At 37.3% G+C, this 22,669-nt stretch overlaps 2 protein-coding genes and 1 long non-coding RNA gene across 3 annotated transcripts; 2 read left to right on the top strand and 1 right to left on the bottom strand.

The window, feature by feature from the left end:
* The first annotated feature begins 956 nt into the window (after nucleotides 1-956).
* On the top strand, nucleotides 957-5,588 carry LOC121417894. Its single transcript, XM_041611628.1, has 2 exons — nucleotides 957-1,767; nucleotides 2,284-5,588. The coding sequence occupies exons 1-2, from the start codon at nucleotides 957-959 to the stop codon at nucleotides 5,586-5,588; spliced, it is 4,116 nt and encodes a 1,371-aa protein (XP_041467562.1).
* An 84-nt stretch (nucleotides 5,589-5,672) lies between these two features.
* Nucleotides 5,673-7,366, top strand: LOC121417522. Its single transcript, XR_005970372.1, has 2 exons — nucleotides 5,673-6,549; nucleotides 6,883-7,366. It is a non-coding gene; the product is annotated as an uncharacterized LOC121417522 (long non-coding RNA).
* Nucleotides 7,367-8,663: 1,297 nt separating this feature from the next.
* LOC121416681 lies at nucleotides 8,664-12,586 on the bottom strand. The gene is made up of 3 exons (XM_041610152.1): nucleotides 12,438-12,586; nucleotides 11,037-11,135; nucleotides 8,664-10,490 (listed from the first exon to the last, which is right to left on the bottom strand). Exon 3 carries the CDS (start codon nucleotides 10,470-10,472, stop codon nucleotides 8,664-8,666), a length of 1,809 nt encoding a protein of 602 aa, XP_041466086.1. The 5' UTR covers nucleotides 10,473-10,490; nucleotides 11,037-11,135; nucleotides 12,438-12,586.
* Between the last annotated feature and the right edge of the window lie 10,083 nt (nucleotides 12,587-22,669).

Here is a 22,669-nt window from a genome sequence, read left to right as displayed (position 1 = left end):
AAATCAGAATCTTGGAAGTCTTAAGATAGAAGAACTTTGTAGGAATGGATACAAATATGAGAGTATTAAAGATGAACTGCATTATTTGTGTGAACCATTTTAGATAGATTATTAGTTAATCAAGAACCGCATAGTAGAAATTGTTTATGAAATCTATTTTTAGATGGCACGTAGTCTGGGGCAGGAGACACACCCCATCCAACTCTGATCCAACTCTGATCCAACTACCAGTAAACTCAGCACTCAGGAGTCATGTACGATCATCACGACACAGCTTCGTCTTAACTACATAAAGGATTCTCAACGTCAAATCTTCAAGCGGTGACGTATGACATTTGATCAATTGAGAGAGTGACACAACTATGAAACATTTGGAACGATTTTGAGCGGTGTCATTTTGAGAGACTATAAATCCATCTTAGTTTGTGAGAGTTATAATGCGGTTCGTTTTTCAAGTTTAAAAAGGTTCATTTCATAAATCAGTTTATTGTTATATATTTTTTTTTAGGTTTGTACTCTGGTATATTATAAAGTCATAGAAGAATAGTAAAACAAACTTTGGATTGATGTTTGTTTGTAACCTGGTGTATTGAGAAGAAAAGGATAGCAAGACAAGACTTATGAATAATTAAATACATCAGTATTGGTGATAGAACATAGATCTTTTGAGTCTGTTAGTTTTTTTTTGTTTATCTTTGATGAGTGAATTTGCAAAGTATAGTTATTTTCATGTGACAATTTTTGGGGGCTTGTCCGGGAGCTAAGATTCACTCATCAGTCACATGAAAATGTTTTTCATTAATCTTGAGGCAAATTTATAGTTATAGGGATTAGTCATAGGAATTAGGTAGTAAACATTACAGATTAAGGAAGTGATAGAATTTGAATTGTTTTGTAAAGGTTGGTGTGTCTGAACCAAAGTCCTTGTTAGATTTTTGTTTGTATGGAAGTTTGAAATGGATCCAGAAAAATATTTGAGGGTTGGTCAAGCTCTTGGGTTTAGTGGAAAAGAACTCCAAGATTATGTAGAAAAAGAACAGAAAGATGCTCAGAGAGAAGCGAGAGGTGAGAGAGCTGAATTGTTAGAATTGAAGAGACAGGAGAAAGAGATATTAGAACTACAATTGGAATTAGCAAAGGCTAAGCAGGATGGTACTTCAGACCCAGGAGGTCAGTCTAGTAGTAATCGAAGTTCGGCTAGGACCCCTAAACTCCCAGCATTTAATGATGGAAAAGATGATATTGATGCGTATTTGCATCGTTTTGAGAGATATGCGATAGGGCAAGGTTGGAAGAAAGAAGATTGGGCAATGAATTTAAGCGCCCTTTTGAGTGGGAAGGCTCTAGATGTTTATTCTCGTTTACCAGATAGGGATGCTAGTGACTTTGATGAACTTAAGGCAGCCTTACTGCAGAGATATGATTATACAGCAGAGGGATTTCGGAATAAGTTATTCACTAGTAAACCAGAAGCGGGTGAGACTGGTCACCAATATGCAGCCAGAATTGGGAAGTATTTTGATAGGTGGATAAAGTTAGCTGGAATAAAGGAGAATTTCGTAGAGTTGAGAGATCTCATAATAAAGGGACAATTTGTAGATAGTTGTAGTAAAGAACTGTCACTCTTCCTTAGGGAAAGACAACCTTCTGATTTAGAGACTACCGCTGAACTAACAGAACAATACTTAACAGCCCGTGGGGGTATGTTCACTCAGTCAGGTTCTAGACAAATCAGAAACCAGGATAGATTTGTAAAGAAACCCGAAGGTAAGATTTATAACTCAGAACCCAAAGGTGCTTTCGCAAATCAACCAATTGAATGTTACAATTGCCACAGAAATGGACACTTAGCCAGAAATTGTACAGTAAAACCTATGACTAACACTCAAACCAGTCCTAACATGCCAAAGACATGTTATTTGTGTCACAAACCGGGACACTTCGCAAGGAATTGTAATTACAATCGACCTAGACTAGGTGCTGCTTTTTCTAATATGAACCAAACTATTGATAGCAATGCAAGTCCACATATGCAGCAGTTTAGGACATACCCAGAGCAATCTAGGTCACTGTCTGCAGAAGCCCCACCATTTAGGACAGATCAAGGTCATGCTATGTCTTATCATGTGCCCAACGAGCTTAGGACAAATAATCATGAATACTTACCAGGCCAACCAAGTTTAAATGACCAATCATCCCACACAGATGTTAGATTCGACCCAGTAGCATCATGTATGGAGATAAATGATTCACCGCAATCACTCCATTCTTGTTGTTTGCCAGATAACCAAGATCACATCACCCTACAGTGTGGTCATTCACTTCCAATTGTAAGTGCCGCATGTAATAGCAAAGTAAATATAGATAAACGAATGCCAGTAACAAAAGGTATTGTTGGAAATAAACAGGTCTCAGTACTTCGGGACAGCGGCTGCAGCAGTGCTGTGATCCGTCAAAGTTTGGTACTTCCAGAACAAATGACAGGTAAGGAAACCACATGTATTTTAATAGATGGGACTGTAAGGAAAGTTCCAGTTGCAAGAATCCATGTTGATACACCCTACTTAGTCAAAACAATTGATGTACTTTGCATGAAGAACACCTTGTATGATCTTATTCTAGGTAACGTGCAAGACATCCTCCCTCCAGATCACCCAGACCTCAATTGGACTCCAACGACACAGGCAAATGCTGTTCAAACTAGGAATCAAGTCAAGAATGAAGGTAAACCACTTCGACCACTTAAAGTTCCTAAACCCTTACAGGATGTTGTCACCCCAGAGAAACTTAAGGACGCTCAGCAGACTGACGAATCACTTCGTCGTGCTAGAGAACTAGCAGATTCCCAACAAGAGAAAACTAATAATCGAAATGCAACTTCTTCCTATTATTACAGAGATGGTATATTATTTCGCAAGTTTCATTCCCCTAATGTTGAACATGACAGTGTCTTCCACCAGGTAGTTGTGCCCAAGTCACTTCGAACTCGAGTGATGCGCCTAGCTCATGAAACCTTATTTGGAGGCCACCAAGGTGCCAAGAAGACTACTGACAAAATATTAACCAATTTCTTTTGGCCAGGAATCACCTCTGATGTCACCAGGTATTGTCAATCATGTGACGTATGCCAACGCACCCTACCGAAAGGTAAAGTAAGCAGGGTTCCTCTCGGTACCATGCCACTAATAGAAATTCCATTTCAACGTATTGCAGTTGATATTGTAGGTCCAATACAGCCCATGACAGAACGCCGGAACAGATACATCCTCACTATCGTAGACTACGCAACTCGGTATCCAGAGGCCATACCACTACCAAGTATCGAAGCTGAACGGGTAGCTGAAGCCTTAGTAAGTGTATTCACAAGAGTAGGTATTCCTAGTGAAATGCTAACTGATCAAGGCTCTCAGTTTACGTCTGAAGTAATGAACCATATCAGTAGACTTCTCTCTATCAAACAGATAACCACTTCACCATATCATCCCATTGCCAATGGATTAGTGGACCGTTTCAACGGCACACTGAAACAGATGCTGAAACGCATGTGCGCTGAACGTCCATCAGATTGGGACAGGTACGTTGAACCTTTGCTTTTTGCCATTAGAGAATCTCCACAGGAAAGCTTTGGCTTTTCTCCTTTTGAACTTCTTTACGGCAGGAAGGTTCGTGGACCAATGGCGATCTTGAAAGAACTATGGACAGGTAATGTGGACGTAGCCGAAACCAAGACAACATATGAGTATGTATTAGAATTAAGAAACAGGTTAGAAGAGACATGCCAGGAAGCTCATCGATCACTCCAGAAGTCAGCTACTCGCTACAAGAAACAGTACGACAAGAAGAGTAAGGTACGTTCCTTTGTACCAGGTGACAAAGTCCTTCTCTTACTCCCCACAGATCGAAGCAAACTACTCCTTCAGTGGAAAGGACCTTTCAACGTGATTGCCAAAATCGGTGCATCTGACTACCGGATAGATCTGAATGGCAAGACGAAGGTCTTTCATATCAACCTTCTGAAGAAGTATAACGTACGACAAGACGAGGTAAGTTCTCTTTCTCACCCACTAATGACCCTCACAGAACCAGAGATAGTTGCTACCGCCGTCATAGAATGCGAAGAGGATACAACAGAGACATCTCTTTCTAACAAAGCTTTACTCCAACCATTTCCTCTTGATTCACAGGAAACCGTAGCCGATGTGACGATCAACCAAGATCTAACCTCTACCCAAAGGAAAGAAATTAATCAAATACTAACTGAATTTCAAGATACCCTTACAGATCTTCCAGGCCAGACTACACTAGGTCACCATGACATCAAACTGACAGAGGATGAACCACGCAGGAGCAAACCATACCCCATTCCTCACGCTCTCCGACAGACAGTCAAAGATGAAGTACAGAAAATGCTTGCACTTGGAGTAATTGAACCCTCTAACAGTCCATTTGCTTCTCCCATAGTGTTAGTTAAGAAACCGGATGGCAGTAACAGATTCTGCGTTGATTACCGCAGGCTCAATCAAATCACAGTCTTTGACGCCGAACCAATCCCTGACCAAGAAGAACTCTTCACCAAGTTATCACATGCCAGGTACTTCACCAAATTAGACCTCAGTAAGGGCTACTGGCAGGTCCCCATGTCAGAGTCAGCCAAGCACCTTACTGCGTTCCTAACACCCGATGGTTTATTTCAGTTCACCATGATGCCGTTTGGCTTAGTCAATGCCCCGGCGACTTTCAGTAGACTTATGAGGAAAGCCCTCGAGGGTCTCCATGGAACAATCAATTACATAGATGATATACTAATCTATTCCTCCACTTGGTCAGAACATGTACAGGCACTGAAAGAGCTTTTCCAGCGACTCCGTGCTGCTAACCTCACTGCCAAACCAAGTAAGTGTCATGTAGCTCAAGAACAGGTAGAATTCCTAGGACATGTCATAGGTAAAGGTGAACTAGCACCAAGACCGCAGAAGGTAACTGCAATCAACGAAATCAGTAAGCCTCAAACTAAGAAACAGTTGAGATCATTCCTAGGTACTACAAATTACTATCGTAAGTTCATTCCGAACTACTCGGCAATCGCCGCCCCCTTGACTGACAAGTTGAAAAACAGTGAACGAAATCAGGTAATATGGGGAGAGAATGAAGAGCAAGCTTTCCATACTCTCAAGTCCAAATTGAGTAATTTTCCCATATTACGACTTCCCGACCTCACAAAGAAATTTGTGTTGAGAACAGATGCATCCGACAACGGCATAGGCGCCGTTTTGTTACAAAAGCATGCTAACGAGAAATTCCCAGTCGCATATGCTAGTAGAAAGTTGAAGGATAGTGAAAAGGATTACGCCGTGATCGAAAAAGAATGTTTGGCGATCATTTGGGCCGTCAAGAAGTTTGAGACATATCTCTATGGAAACCAGTTCGATCTCGAAACCGATCACCAGTCCTTAACGTACATTCATCGTACTAAAGTAGCCAATCCAATGGTCATGCGATGGGCACTAGCTTTGCAGCCCTATCGATTTCGACTAGTGTCAATAAAAGGTAGTGATAACGTAGGGGCAGATCTCCTCAGCCGCTTGTAAATAAATTAAGGAACGTCGGGAAATGACACAAGTTTAAAAAAAAGTGTCTTCTTAACGTTAATTGAAAGTAGGTTGAGAAACAAATGTGAAAAATAAAATTCCCAGAATAAAGCTCATTTGGGATTTATTTTCAGAATTAATGAAGAAAATGACAAATTAAAGCAGTGTCATGAAAAAGATAAAGTAGATTTTGTTATTTGGTACATTTGATAAATATGTGTGTTTATTTTTCTTTTGAGACCTAAATGATAATTTTATTGTAAAATAAGCATATGATGCAAAAAGGACGAATTAATGCTTATCTTTCTAAATTAGTGAATACAATTTTAGATTGGGGGGTAAAATGTCACAGTGGAAGTGAGATTGTATTCACTTATTTTGTTTCTATGGATACAGGAGGAAAGTAGAAGTGCCATCGTGTGGTGTTGTATAGGGGTGTGTGTGAAGATGAGTAATAGGAGATAAAGAAGAGATTAAATTTCGAGTGTGAAAGGGTCTTCACATTATGACATGTGTGCACTAGGTGTGACCAAGGTTAATCTTTATAGTGTGAAAGTGTTTGTCTACAATATTGGAGCTAGTTTGAATACATACCTCATTTCTTTCAGCCGAGGAAAGGCTTTTCAAAGTAAATTCTTAGTTTTATTCAGCCCAGGATGGGCATTGTTTGAAGGAAATATCCAGGTGGTTAAATACAAATTAAATTTAATCATGCTCCTTGCACTGGGCAAGTAGTAAGGATTTTTGAGACAGACACACCTAGCCTATAGAGGAGACAGGTACCTTTTCCAAGGGCCTCTTTGACTTTTTTTCGACATGAGTTTCTCTACATGAGTTATTAATTTCAAGAGTTTATTTTCAAGTGATTTCAAGGCAAAAGGAAAGACCTGCAATTATTGTAATGACAGGCAAATTCTTCATTACGATGAATTTTCTCAAGCATTTATAAAGAGCACCAACGGTGAGTTAATTCTCATAATTATCTTGAGATTTGGAAGTAATTAAATAAATGTGTATGTTTCTAAGTGTGACAATAAAACAGGTCACGATAAAGCTTTAATTGAAATGTATTAATTAAGTAATTATATTGAGTAAAGTCTTATCTTTGAACTTTGAACAATGTGTCACTTTAAATCAGAATCTTGGAAGTCTTAAGATAGAAGAACTTTGTAGGAATGGATACAAATATGAGAGTATTAAAGATGAACTGCATTATTTGTGTGAACCATTTTAGATAGATTATTAGTTAATCAAGAACCGCATAGTAGAAATTGTTTATGAAATCTATTTTTAGATGGCACGTAGTCTGGGGCAGGAGACACACCCCATCCAACTCTGATCCAACTACCAGTAAACTCAGCACTCAGGAGTCATGTACGATCATCACGACACAGCTTCGTCTTAACTACATAAAGGATTCTCAACGTCAAATCTTCAAGCGGTGACGTATGACATTTGATCAATTGAGAGAGTGACACAACTATGAAACATTTGGAACGATTTTGAGCGGTGTCATTTTGAGAGACTATAAATCCATCTTAGTTTGTGAGAGTTATAATGCGGTTCGTTTTTCAAGTTTAAAAAGGTTCATTTCATAAATCAGTTTATTGTTATATATTTTTTTTAGGTTTGTACTCTGGTATATTATAAAGTAATAGAAGAATAGTAAAACAAACTTTGGATTGATGTTTGTTTGTAACCTGGTGTATTGAGAAGAAAAGGATAGCAAGACAAGACTTATGAATAATTAAATACATCAGTATTGGTGATAGAACATAGATCTTTTGAGTCTGTTAGTTTTTTTTTGTTTATCTTTGATGAGTGAATTTGCAAAGTATAGTTATTTTCATGTGACACCATGATGTGATTTTGGCTCACATGGAGGTGCAGTGCCTTGAAATGTGGGGCAAGGCCAAAATTCAAAATTTGCAAAATGACATAATATTGAAAGTCACTGTTCTTTTCATCCATGATGATGCTTGAGATTCTCAGCAATTGTTTTCATGCACCTTATCATCAACATTCAAATGGGATCAAACATACCTCTGCACAAGCAAACACACAACAAACAAACATAAACCACAAGAAAACATTATGAAATGAAAAAGCAGGGCCAATGGACTTTCATCTGTATTGACACAGACAAAAGAATCATGTTCTGTATTGACCCTCCATGATTATTTCTGCTCGTTTTGCAGCTTTTTACTTCAGACCTCATCCAACACTTTTCAATTTTGCTCTTTTCGTGATGACATGATCATAACAAGCATGGTATCATTGTAAAGAAAATCGAATGACCTTTTAAATGATGTCAAATATGCAATGTGTAAATTTTGGAGTTGGGAGAAATTAATGGCCAAACTCAGATTTACAAACTTTTTATGAGGGGTTTATATGTGGGGAAAATATAGATCACTGGACATTTATCATTCAGCTGGCATGCCTCTGAGCCCTTGCCACTCACTCGGAATAAACTCATACGAAACTCGCTGTAACTCGGGGTGCTCGATCTAAAGACGCGCTAATCTCGTGGGCACCTCCACTTGACTCGTAAAACGATCGCAATGCTCGTATCTCGCTCTTGAAAACTCGGAACGCACTCTCTTTTATACTCAGATGCGGCGAGTTATTACGAGTTTCTGTGAGTTTATCTCGAGCTTCTTACGAGTTATTACGAGTACTGCGAGTATACAACGAGTTTAGGTCAGTTCAGCACGAGTTTAAACGAGTTAGCAAAATTTTTGAACATGTTCAAAAATTTTGAAACTGCTCACGACTTCAAGGAGAGTTGTCCCGAGCTTGAACGAGCTCCGCCGAGTCATGCCGAGTTGTCGCGAGTTATCCCGAGTTTCATGGTGAGCTTTTTGCGAGTTATCGCGAGTGCCTCATTTTGGCAACTCGCTATAACTCGCCATAACTCGCGATGTTAACTCGCCAAAGTGGAAACCTTGCTTTACAGTAGGCATATATTTTTATGAAATGTTTTTCATTGTCTGAAAGGAATGGATTCTGCTTGTTAGTATGTCTCATAGTCGTCATAGTGAATGCAATGATTAATTGATCCCCACCTAACGTTTATAATGTGAGTCTCTTTTCGAATACGAGAATACTATCTCCATCACAAGCAATTATCTTGCCTGATGATGAGATCATTACACGAGAGTAGATATGGTAAAAAAGCCTTGTATCCTCATCAGATAGTCTAGTTGATAGAGGGAATGACGTCACTCTTCTCTCCTTCACTTCATTCCCACTGATCACCTGATCAATCGCACACGTCTTGCCCTCATAATCTAATATCAAAACGTAGAGGTCGTCTGTTATAGGATCAACACTGATATTAAAGATGACATCACTGTGAGGGATTTCCCTTTGACCACCCTGTCTGTCTATGATTAGTACTCTCTTACCACGAGGGTTAGGTTGAGCGATGATGTGACCTGATGATAGCACACCTCGCATCAGTACTTTCTGTTTACATGTGATGGTATTCACGATCTTACTATCAGCTGGGTTGATGACGTATATCTTAGACTGATTCCACTCAGCAGCGATGATCATCCCATCACGGTCAACAGCTACATACACCAATGTAATATTGCGCGTTGTGTTTCTTGGTATTGTGACGTCATTGATGCGCATCCATTGTCTGTCATACACACTGATGCATCCAGTCAAACTGCCTCCTGTACAGCCTTTACACCATCTACCACATACTATCTTGTCATCATTCAGTAAAGCACAGGAGAAAACACATGATGTATCAGTACCTGTAATCACTCTCTGGATGTGTTTAGTGTTCATATCTAACATGTATGTATGCAGGCTACTTGAGACTCTGTTAGTGATGATCACATTACATTCATCTATGCAGCCCACAATACGTGGGAGTTTGATTTTATCTTTGACATTGATTGTATCACTAAGCGTCCACTCGCCATCATACCCACCAATCCTACCATCATACTTCTCTCTCCCAACACCCTTCATAAACCTAACACCTGATATTCTATCAGTGATTTGTTTCACATCATTATTATAAAGTGGTTTCTTTAGTTTATCACTCACTGATATATTCACACTATGACCGTCTTTAACAATGATTTTATCGTCTTCTAGTACTGTATCTATGGTCTGTATTGCATTATCTATTGTTTTTGTGTTATCCTGCAATGATTTCATCAACTCTGTGAATTTCCTATCCTTCTCTTTAACAATGTTATCAATGTCTCTATGAAGACCAATCTTCTTATTGTCCATGTGTCTTTGTCTAATCTGTGCATTTGTATGGATTAATTCAAGTTGTTTTTCTCTCTCTTCATTGTTCTTTCGAATCTTCTCATTAATCTTCATAATCTCTTCTTCAAGTACTTGATTCTGATGATCAAAATCTTGGTTGATTTTGGCAGCCTCCATCTTCTCCTTGACTTTATCTAAGTTGATCGCCTCCTTGATTATGGAATTAACTTCATCTTTCAAAGCTTGTAGATGGGTGTCTGTGTCTTTCGTGCATTGGTCAATTTCATCTTCATAAAGACGACCTTCTATTAATTTGTCCCTTGCCTTTTCTTTCATACTTGTAAGTTTTGCTTGAAGGTCTCCAATTGCGACATCCATATTTTGTCGCACACAGGGGTCTAAATGATCTAATGCACAAAAAGCACATAATGCTTTACCATGACCCTTACAATATAATTTTACCTTTTCATCATGTTCTTCACAATAAATATTTGGTACACCTCTTTTAACTCTTGCGATGCATCTTTCTTTAGAGGCGCAGTCATCACAGAGTCTCTTCTTCTCCTCCACGTAGTACGTCACATCTGTGATTGAATGACACTCCTTTCCTTCACATTGTTGGTCTGGGGTGAAGTTAGTTGCCATGGTGATCAGAGTAGTGATCTGATTAAAAATGGAAGACAAACAATTGCATATAAAAAAGGAAGATAGATTGAGAAAGAGAGAGAAAGAGAGAGAGGGAGGGAGGGGGGGGAGCAGATGGGGTGGTAAAGATTTATAAAGAGGGAGAGTTAGAGTGCAGGGGGATGCGTTTATTTGTAAACAGATAAATAGGGGTGATTTTAAGAAAGGAGGAGGGGGGGTGGGTTAGAGGTGGAAAGGGAGGGAGACGGAGTAGCGGTTACAGAAATAAAAAAAGAATCAATGATATTGAGAGTAAGAATAGGAGAGAGAGAAATAAAAAAATTAAACCATCTAGGGTGAAAGGGAGAGTATGATGAAAAAGTTAGAGAGAGAGAGAAAGAGAGAGAGATAAATAATAAGTCATAGAAACGAATTCTCTCCTTTTGTTGGCAAATGCCCTATTCTGAAAAAAAAAATCTTTCTTAATCATAAAATATCTTTGAATTAACGATGACATATATCACAAGAAAACAATATTTCTGATTGTTGTGATAATTTTTTGCTTTTTACAATTTAACATATTACCTGTTGTGGTAAGCGCTCTCCAAGATGCCTAATTCGCCAAATATTTGCCGAAGATGGCGTGGTTACTAATGCAGCAGAAAGTTGAAGGTGTACTCCAGGCTGAAAATGATATGAATTGAATAGAATAGAAAGAATAATGTCAGACAAGTATTACAATGAAAATAGGGAATAATAAAACTATGAAACCCTTCTCATCATGGCTTTGTAAATATAAATCTCCCGACCATCTGTTTGTTATTAACTTACGAAATGAATGTAAGGTTATTTACTCAAGGTTTTTTTTCCACAAACTAGAAAATAGGATGGACTTTTGATTCAATATGTAAAATCATATTTGAGGGCGCCTTGCGGCCACCTTGCGTCTGCCGTAGTATTTGTCAAAAAACTACGGCCAGCGCAGGGTCGCCCTAGGGCGACCGTACGTCATGATTTCAAGGACATACGCCAGCCGCAGATTTCTTTTCTCCATAAATTACAAATACGCCGTGCGGCGACCGTGACATATGTGACCGCTAGAGTAAGTGGCCGTGGAAATTCTGAGGCGACCGTAGAATCGCTACTCGCCGTAGAAATTTTAGAATCTACGGCGGCCGTAGCAAATGTGACCATGGTATAAGCCTCGATGTGGAATGTTTCATACCCCCTCCCCTTCCCCAAAAATTGTTCTCACGAACTGAAGTTTTGCAGTTCCGTTTTTAACGGATACTTCATTCTTTCACTTATACAGTACATATCGATAAAAAGTTTACACTTTGATATCAAAGTCTTCACAAAGTGTTTGATAAAGTCCTTCAAAAGAATGACTGGAATAATGACTGAAATAAATGATAAATACAACCATAATTGGAACTTCTTTTTTTAGTGTAATCATATTCGAGCAACTGTCTGTATGCCATGTCATAAAAAATTCATTAGAACCCCACTTTGAAATGGTTTAAGATCATTAAGTAGGAATCCTATATTATTCCTGGTGATATATTGATTGCCAAGGTAAAATCCTTTTTTTTTATTTAATGAAACAAATTATAGAGGGTGGCACACACATAATAATGTTACTGATTCCTATTATTTTCAACGGATGTTGGTATTAACGTTGATTACATTGTTCTATTAATTTCAACTATTTTTCTTGAATCGAACTTGATGTAAGGATCACACACTTTCAATCAACGTTTACAATAACTTGAAACAGTTAAACTGGTATTATTAGAATATACTTCGTACCTTTCAAACAATGTGTTTTAAAGCCAATGTGACGAAATCACAGGATTACTTGAATCAAAAACAGACTTTTAGGCAACAAATGTTGTCATCAAATTGGAGACTTAGATTCAGCGAATTGATACTTAATGGAGTTAATACGGTGATCACATTGCTATATCTTTGATGTTGGCTACTTACTGAATTTCATTGATTCCAACTGGTATGTTATGACGTCACCTTCAATAATGATGTCTGAACAAGAATCGGTCTTCGAGTTGTTTTTTTGAATTTTTTTTAACACTGCATACAAAAATATCATCCAAAACTGAATCTTTTGACGCGATCACATTTTGCTACAATGTACAGTGCGAACCAGTTTTCTAAAACTGAAGGGGCGTTTCCTGGTATGATTATAGACACTCCATTAAGAACCCATAGAGACAAGAAATGTCACAACCAAACAATTTTCAAGTAGTCACATGATGTAGGTGTCGTCGAGGCTGTGCTTTGACCCTAAATGATTGAACCATGATGGACCCCCCCCCCCTCCGACAATGACATGCCGAAAATGGCTGATTTGCCTACTTTGTTCACTAAATCTATGGGACATGAAATGAATATTTTTGAAAAGAGATTATCTAATGAAAATATACATTTCGTATATACTAACGCACCTAAGTCACCTTCAAACCATGCTAATGATGTTTTCTTCCTTTTATGATCTATTTCCTTTCTCCCTTTCTAATTTTCGTTTTGTATCACTCAAACTTTCCAAAGAAGCGTTTGGCACCCACACCCCTTGGTGGCGCTCATTTTTCATGTTTATACAAGGGAGATAAATGAGTATAAATAGGACATAAACCGAATAGATTTTTTTTGAACGAGATACAGTTGTTGATTATATACATATCATGATTTTTGTGGATTCAATAAAGCTAAATAGATCGGGAGGGGGGGGGGGGGGCAGACAGGCAGACAGACAGACAGACATACAGACTTTGCTCTGCCTCCCTGTTAACAGTTTGTGCAGAAAACATACATTATTAAAAAATGCCTGCCTTAATGGTATTAGATTATCTTTGTTAAAAGTACTCAATAAAAGTAAAGGGATAAAAATCAAAATGCGGAATTACAGGTATACTATCAAGTAATCATTTGCAGTATGTTACCTACATGGACTTATGAAGTCGATCTATGCTATATAAACGAGTTGCATTTGTGTTTTTGTGTATTATTTAATATCGAACTTGCTTTAAATCAAATAGGTTTGATTTCTCTGATAAACTTTGTAAATATTAGTGATATATTAGTCCATTCCGTGTAGATTTTGATTACTTAATGAACTTCAAGCCGGCGTCATGGATGATAAATATGATAATTATGTGATAAGATAACGAGTACATAGATCAAAAGGGTCACTGTGTACATTTTATTATCCTAAGTTTCATGCTTATTTTTTTCTTCGTACAATGTATCTCTGCACGTAGACCACACTGTATACACTGAAAGCTATATTTCTGTAATACAGTAACTAGTATTTTACTTCGATAATTATTGTGTTGGAAATTTAGGCTAAACGCAAATAGGCTTGCTTGCTTACGTTCGAATCATAATGTATAAAGTTTGATTGTTAATTAAAAGCATGCAGTTAATAAATCTGTCTAGGACTAAGAAAACAAAATCAAGAACTTAGCTGACACTACCATCATAATTGAAATCGAAACAGTTGTCTCCTAAAGACGGACAGTCAACCTGTCCGAAACGTCGAGTCTCTCTACTACTCATCATCTCTACTACTAAAGCTTGTCTCACTCATCAATTTCTGCTGGTTTACAGTCCTTTTCAGGACTACTTTCAAGAAAAATACTCTACTCTCAAATCTCCACTTTCTCGCCTACCCATTTCTTCTCTTCTTGTATCCACTGTTTTCTATAACACTACACATGGTGTACCGTACACATCAGCAATTGTACATGCCACCATGCAAACCTTCAAACAACATCTGACACATTATCAGAGATATCCATGTTATATTTTCATAAAGAGTTCATCATTTAAAGCAGCCATTCTCATTTACTCTTTTGGAAGAGCCATATTTCTTGTTGAGAATCTCTAATGCTCCACTGTCCATTACGCAAACCAGCAGTGGAGTGGGTCCAGGGGCCCCTGGTGGGGGTCGAGGGGGCAGAGCCCCCAGAAGTTTTGGAATATGAGGCCTTTTAAATTGCCAACAAACTACACAATATCAAAAGAAAAATGGCCAGTGACTTTTTCACAACATACCAATGACACCACTAATTCAGACTGTTCTGCACCAGATATTGGCTGAAGCAAGTGGCGTAATGGGTAAAGAAAATGAGGGGGCTAGATATGGCAGCTGAAGCAAAATTATTGATTTTTTCAATGCAAAAATCTATATTTTGACATTATATTTCCCTTTCCTTTTCTCCTTTTGTTTTCTTGGCCGTGAAACACTTGGGGGCCCCCAATTCCCGCCCCCATCTGTATGCCAGTGGCGAAAGTTATACGTTTCCCGATTTTGCAAGGGCTGAAAATTGCGCATACATTCGTAATTCCGAAGCTTCGTAATTCCGAAGGTTCGTAATTCCGAAGGTTCGTCAATCCGAAAACGAAATAAGGTTCGTAATTCCGAAGGTTCGTCAATCCGAAAACGAAATAAGGTTCGTAATTCCGAGGGTTCGTTAATCCAAAAACAAAATGAGGTTCGTAATTCCGAATGTTCGTCAATCCGAAAACGGAATAAGGTTCGTTTATCCGAAAACGGAATAAGGTTCGTATTTCCGAAAATGCAAATATATTCATTTTGGTAACAAAAACGGTGTTGTCATGACAAGATTACACGATATTATGCAATGCTTTTGGCCACAACACATGCATGTATACATGCATGTGTTGTGGCCAAAAATATGTATTTCATTAAGAATAGGCGCCCTGATCAAGCATAGGCTAATTTCGATTTTATCTGACCAATTGCTGCCTAAGCAAATGGTTTAAAGATGCAGGGATCAAGTGTGTTGGTCGCGTGCGAGTAACCTCTAGATAATAGGATTTGTATTGGATGGGATGTTATTTTCAATAACAGCTTCTGCTGGTAATAAAAAAAATAATACTATAATAATGATCCTTGTGAGATGTTGAAAGCGCGAATCGCAAGCTCAAACTAGTAGACATTTCATGCAACAAGGCGTGAACTTAAACATTCTAAGCATTTTTTGTAATCGTGAGAAAGATGTGTATCTTTGAATTAACTCGAGGGCGAGCTGTAATTTGTTTATATACGTTTACTTTTAAGGACTGCATTTAGTGACTCATGAATAGAATATATATCTCACGAACTAAATAATGAGAGCGCGAACCGCAAGCTTAAAATTTGTGATATTCCACCTGAAAACTGGACATTTTATATTTTTTTGTAACCAGGAATAGAATAGGAATAGAATGAGTTCCTCAGTAAACAATACTTAATGCGAGCGAGAAACGTGAGCCCAAAATTTCCGATTTTCCAACCTGAAAACTGGACATTCTAAGCATTCTTGTAAAAAAAAATAATAGCTGGGAGAACAGTTTTCAGAACTGAAGTGGCTCCCCTGGGTAAGTAATATTTATATCATTATTATTCTAGGCCTACAAGAAATTTCCAAAAGTTTGAGCACGTGATTCGCTCGCAACATCTCACAAGGATGCCCTTTTAACAGTAATTGACCAAAAAGGCGAATTTTACATCTTCAGATTTGATTTCTTTCCCCCAAACCGCTTGCTCGCTACGCTCGCAGATATAAAACGTAAATATATAATTTATCAATCAGTGATCCCTTAATTTTTTTTGCTCAATTCAATTACTACAAAAAACACAACCTCTTTACACAGATGATAATCTCATGGGGAAAATATACGTTTGCACCAAATTGCCCCTATTGGCCCCTTTTTTGGCTTTGCCCCCCCCCCCTCCCCAACAAAATATATTCCGCCGCCACTGGTTGAAACACGCATCGTCTTCATGGCTAACTGCAAAAAGTTCTTTAAATGTCCCCTTTAGATCAGGTCAGAGCTTATATATTTAAAAATTTCTGTTTGCGATCTTGCTCGCAGTTATTATCTAAATTTAGTTACAATAGGCATCTCGTTTTGAAGATCACAAACATATTGCCCATCATATTAAAAAATATATATATAGCTCGCGCTCGCATTATTTAAAAAGGGTTTATCATGTTATTTCATATTACTTTATTTTATAAGTATAAAGCTAATTATTGACTGTTAGGACTACCCTTTCAAAGAAACAAACAAAAATCAACTTTAAGCTGCCGATCGAGGAAAATGTGGCTGAAAAAATATTGCCCCCCCCTATTTGACAAAAGTTGGATCCGCCGGGAGGGAGGCAGGGGGCACTTGCACCCCAAAAATGAAATAAAAAAACAGGGAAATTAATATTTTTCAAAGTGGGAAAATTCCTTTTCAAAAATAAATATGCCGTTTTTCGTGTTTTTTCGAAATAAAATACTCTTTTTAAAGAATACAAGTTAAGTTTTCAGCTGGAATATTGCAAATTTTCAGCTTGCGCTTCGCACTCTCATTCGATTGGTGAAGTATGCATCCTAAAGAGGTCACTAAATGCTTTCTTTAACAGGTTCCTATTCTGGTCAGTATGTTTAAGCTGCGTTTTGCGCTCGTGTTAATTTTTTTAGTCAGATGCACATCTTTTGAATGACAGCAGAAATCTGCGCGGATTTTTAAAAACATATTTTCATTTTTTATTGAAATACCCTAAAGTTTTAGCTTGTGATTCACGCTCACAACACCTCGCAATTATGCCATTTTAAGAATAATTGACCCCCCAAAAACGTTTTACAACTTCACCTTTGAATTTGTTTTACCAAGCCGCTCGCTCATTACACTCTCTCCCGAAAAATAAAGCCTAAACATACGTTTTGCCAGAATAAGAAATCACTTCAAAAAAAGGTTTTCTCTTCCTAATCACTATCAAACACACAATGACTTCAAGCAGATGATAATCTTAAGGGGAAATATCACCAAAGTGTCCATTTTGACGTATGAGTTTCATTTTTTGGCTTTACCCCCCAAACGAAAATTCGTTCGGCCGCCCTTGCCTTCCATCATCAAAACAATTGAAGGCAAGTGTCCCCCGCCCCCCCCCTCCACCTTGCCTCTGCCTCTGCTTTCCCGGTTTTAATTTTTCGGATTAACGAACCTTATTTTGTTTTCGGATTAACGAACCTTATTTCGTTTTCGGATTAACGAACCATCGGAACAACGAACCTTATTTCGTTTTCGGATTAACGAACCTTCGGAACAACGAACCTTATTTCGTTTTCGGATTAACGAACCTTCGGAACAACGAACTTTATCTCGTTTTCGGATTATCGAACCTTCGGAACAACAAACCTTATTTCGTTTTCGGATTATCGAACCTTCGGAATAACGAACCGTCGGAATAACGCCACAAATGTTCGGATTAACGAACCCTTTTTCGTTTTCGGATTAAAGAACATCGAGGTATAGGCAATTTACGTGTTTCGGAATTAGAACCTTCGGAATAAAGAACCTTCGGAATTACGAAGCTTCGGAATTACGAAGTGTAACCGAAAATTGGGCGTTGCACCGCACTAGCGCCCCAAACTGCCCCTCTCTACAACATGTACAACTCACGTGCAGTATCCTGGGGCAGTATCATTCATTCAGTTCTAGGCAAGAGTGCATGCAGGCAATCACGAAAGGCAGTACATCTGAGCATACATGTATTTCACTTTTACAACTTCGGATTTTAATCGGCTCCGGAAACAAAGTTTCCGCTTGTTATGTCCCAAATTCATAATCGTTTATGATCAGGATGCTCTTTGAATATCACATTATTTGATGTTTACCTCTTAAACAAAAAGGATCCTCTGGAAATGCAAAATTTCTCGCCGTTGAAATAGAAATCCTACAAACGGGGTTTTCAAATCACTTGTGTGGCACATAAACTTTTTACATCATAGAATACATAAAAGAACAGCATCGATCCTCTATAATAGAGGTTGTCAAGTGCTAAATTTGACAAAGTTCGAGTTGAGCAAATCAATTACGTGTTAAGTAAAGAGTTTTTGTTTTCTCTTTGTATTAAAATGATCACCAAATCCTTATTTCCAGGTTACTGGTAGATACATTTTTATCTCCCTACTTTTTGTTAATTTTTCCTTTTTTTATACCGGCTTCCAAACGCCACTCCGCAAGGCTTGGTGCGCCACAAGTGGCGCGCGCCACCATTTGAGAATCCCTGATTTAGATAATGCACAGATCATCCGAAAGCCAAGGCGTGTTAAAAAAGCGCTAGACAGTGCTTCCCAAACAAACAAACAAACAAAAATTCCCGGTACAAAAATTATTGATGTAACGCAGATATAAGATATGAATTACCTATTGATGAAATTGCTCTTTCCTCTGATATTTCTCAGATGATTTATCATTCAAGCATGAGTGAATAAAACGAAGAGATGTATGTTCAACATAAGTATTCCAAAAGTCCAAGATGGCTTCAAAAATTGAGTCGAAATCACTGTATTTTAAGTTAAACCCGGACATAATTCTAATCATAAAGTCCGCCAGTACTGGGAGATATGACTGTGATATCCAAGCCAATGTTTTATTGTTCTCAGGTAGGCCCTCCCATAGTGTGGAACAGCCTGCCTGAAGGCTGAAAGAGAGGACAAATGATCTTTTCATCAGGTTAATCAACCAAGTGCACTGTTAGAAAATAAAACAAGTTCCTGCAGCAGAGTCTCGAGAACACTTGTAATCTTACCAGATTGCGTAATCTTACAGAAAATTGGTATTTGGTAAATAGAACCTTACAAATTTCCTTAAAAAAACACCCTTTCCCCCTTTTTAAACAGACCTGTTCTGTTAAATTACAAAAAAATCATGTTTTATGAATTTATAGAATGATTCTGTTATTGCTTTCTGCAAAGTCTTCTTTTTTCTGTAAAATCAGGGTTTTTTTTAACAGTGTAGACTCATAGGCCATGTAACATATCCTAGAAAAAATGTTAAGTACAAGGGTTTTGTTGTTGTTGTTGATTTGTGTTCTAGATGGGCTTTGATTTAAATTTAGGTCGATTGCCAGCTTGGCAACCTAGGGCATTTTCATTAGTCTAGTAAGCATTGACCATCTAATTAGATTACAGTTTATATGTAATCCGCTACTAATTTCCTAACAGAGAGACTGAAAAATACATGATACATGGGATTCATTGACAGGGCCGTGTGGTCTAGCGGTTAGAGCACTGGACTCATGACTGAAAGGATGTGAGTTCAAATTCCAGCTCTGCCATTATCTCCACTTTAAGCGAAAAGGGCCCAAGAGTAGTTTCTGACGTCTATAACAACAATCCACAATGACTGATCAACCTAGACGTAAAATGTTTCGTATTATGTAATTGGTTATGATTATGCCGTTGATGGAGCAGAAAATCTGCTTTGCCAAGTTCCTGCAGGGGCTACTCAACACAAACATAAATCAATTATCCATATTTCGTTTCTTGAATAATGCAATCATCATTAGTCTAATATAGACCCATTTATGAATGTATATCCAGGATCTCTAAAGCATAATAATATGACGTAATTGTCATTCACACTAGATTCCCTCGTTAACCAATGAAAACGTCGTTTTTGGCATTACGTGCATTCTGATCTAATAAATTTATTATATACGTGCAATATATACATTTCTTTGTCACTTTATCATTTTTTACAGCCTGAAAACATAAATAATAAAATTATTTTAAGGTTTCCTGTGACGGGAAATAAATTTCTAACACGTTATGATTAGCACAAACGTGAAAGATGAAATGAAATAAAATCGTCGCCCTTTTGTAAGATTCATTTTTCAGAAAGGGTAATAAAGCATTCAGATTTGATGAATTATAGTCTTTAAATTAACATTGTGAGATTATTTGTATTGATAATAAGATGCCCCAAAATAAATTATCCATTAATGTTATTTTCAAACATGTGTGTTATCATGTAAGTGGGTCTTTGTTACAATACTACACTACTTATAATGTTGAATCACGGGTAAGTACCTGATGGGGGTCGCATACATTTATAATTCTGAAGCTTCGTTATTCCGAAGGTTCGGATATTCCGAAGGTTCGTTATTCCGAAGGTTCGGATATTCCGAAGGTTCGTAAATCCGAAGGTTCGGATATTCTGAAGTTTCGTTTTCCGAAGGTTCGGATATTTCGAAGGTTCGTTATTCCGGAGGTTCGTATTTCCGAATGTTCGTAATTCCGAAGGTTTGTTAATCCGAAAACAAAATGAGGTTCGTACTTTCGATGGTTCGTTATTCCGAAATCGAAATGAGTAACGAACCTTATTTTTTCGAATTAACGAACCTTTGGAACAACAAACCTTATTTCGTTTTCGGATTAACGAACCTTATTTCGTTTTTGGATTATCGAACCTTCGGAATAACGAACCTCCGGAATAAAGCCACAAATGTTCGGATTAACAAACCCTTTTATGTTTTCGGATTAACGAACATCGAGGTTTAGGCTATTTACTTGTTTCGGAATTACGAAGTGTAACCGATAGTTGTACCCACCAGCTTCAAAAAGCTGTTCGTAAGTTAAGAGCGACTTTAAGAACGAGTGGTGATCCTTTCGTGTGGTAAATAGTATATTGAATTGGCGATGGTTTAGCGCATGAGAAAGGTTCACCAGTCCTTCTTAAAGTCGCTTTTAACTTACGAACAGCTTATGAAATGGTTCCCTGGTGAGGTTTGAGTAATTAAGAAATTGAGGTGGTGATGTTATTATTAGCAATTGTTTAAGGCATTTTCGAGTTAATTCATAATTCCGATATATTTATCCATTTAAAAGATGTCTTTGTAAATTACTCTAACAATGCTATTTCAATTTCACTTTATATACAATATTTATTTAAAAATTACAGGCATACTTGATTATTATGAATATCACAATTATAACAACACACTAAGTTTGGAGTGGGGCAAGAATTGTTTTATTTAATTTGTTTTCGAGTTTACAAAGAGTTATTATGAACTTAGATCAAACTTAAATTTCGAGTAATTTAAATCTTCGATCTGTTTACCACATAACTCATGTAAATCTACACCAATCGCTATTTAATTTGAATCTAAGTCTTTATAAGACAGGTCCTTAGTTTGTTTCATGCAAAATAGATCAATTGAATTTGGTTGTTCAAATGAAACTATTGTTGCAAAATTTTACCACTAAGGCTACATACCATAGGGATTTGAAAATTTATAACTGAAAGTTTACACCAATTTCATAACCTTTTTTTAAACATTTCGGAAGTGGAAACCAAAATACGAGAATTACATGCAATGGGGATATCAGGAAAGATATGTCGCTATGGCAACCACATCGCCAACAAGGTGACGTCATTAAGAAGGTTAATTTCATTCTTTTTGGTACTGCATTGATCACTGATGATCTAAAGATGAAAGGTGAAACTGAGCATGCGCAGTTAGAGAGTCGTCCAGTTGTCACGAAATCACACAGGAGTAGGTGAGGAGTATGTGTTTTCTATTCATTTTTTTTAACTAAATCTTTTTATCTATGAAACTAGCATCTATCCATCACCTTCTCATTTCCATCTCTCTTTTCTTCGTCTCTAAAATAATGCTTCTCTTTTTTATTTTTTCTATTATAAAAATAAAATAATTGTATATTTCTCTCTTAGTCCAATTCTCATTCGTGATTCTATTATCCTTCTTTATTGTGTAAGATCTTCCTTCTGTTTTTATTTCTCGATTCGGTAACTCTCTTTCTTTCCTGATGTATGTATTAATTAATTGATCGATTGACTAACTGATTGATTTATTTATTTATTTTATTTTATTTATTTATTTATTCATCTATGTATTTATTTATTTATTTATTTTTATTTATTTATTCTTTCTTTCTTTATTATTATTTTTTGTTAATTCTGTTTTATTTACCTAGGGTTTTCTTTTCATGTGTTAACTTTTGATTTCAGTTTGGGTATTCTATCACATGTAGGAGTATTAATTTGTTCTTGGTTTTTTATTACTCTATAAGCAATCCTCCCCTGTCAAAATAATGTTTTTTCCTACAGGCCCTGAGAACATATTCTACATTCGTCCTAGGTGAATGTAATGTACTGAACGATATGCATGTTATGACATACAACATTGAATTCATCTGCCATTGTAGTTTATTTATTGATTGCATGTCTATGTGATAGTATCATGAATCTTACGCATTAGCGTACCTAAGGGGGGGGGTGTGACCCCTCCTTTGTACTTTTTTTTGCTTGTCAATTTCTTTGGGAAATGTCCTTGTAGTTGAAGACCTTTTTTTAATTTTCTTTATTTTTTCTTGTCAAATATTTGGGCGACGAAT

Source organism: Lytechinus variegatus, chromosome 6, assembly GCF_018143015.1.
Source record: "Lytechinus variegatus isolate NC3 chromosome 6, Lvar_3.0, whole genome shotgun sequence".
NCBI lineage: Eukaryota > Metazoa > Echinodermata > Echinoidea > Temnopleuroida > Toxopneustidae > Lytechinus > Lytechinus variegatus.
The sequence above is the reverse complement of the archived record's forward strand: the minus strand, read 5'-3'. Positions and strand labels throughout refer to the sequence as shown.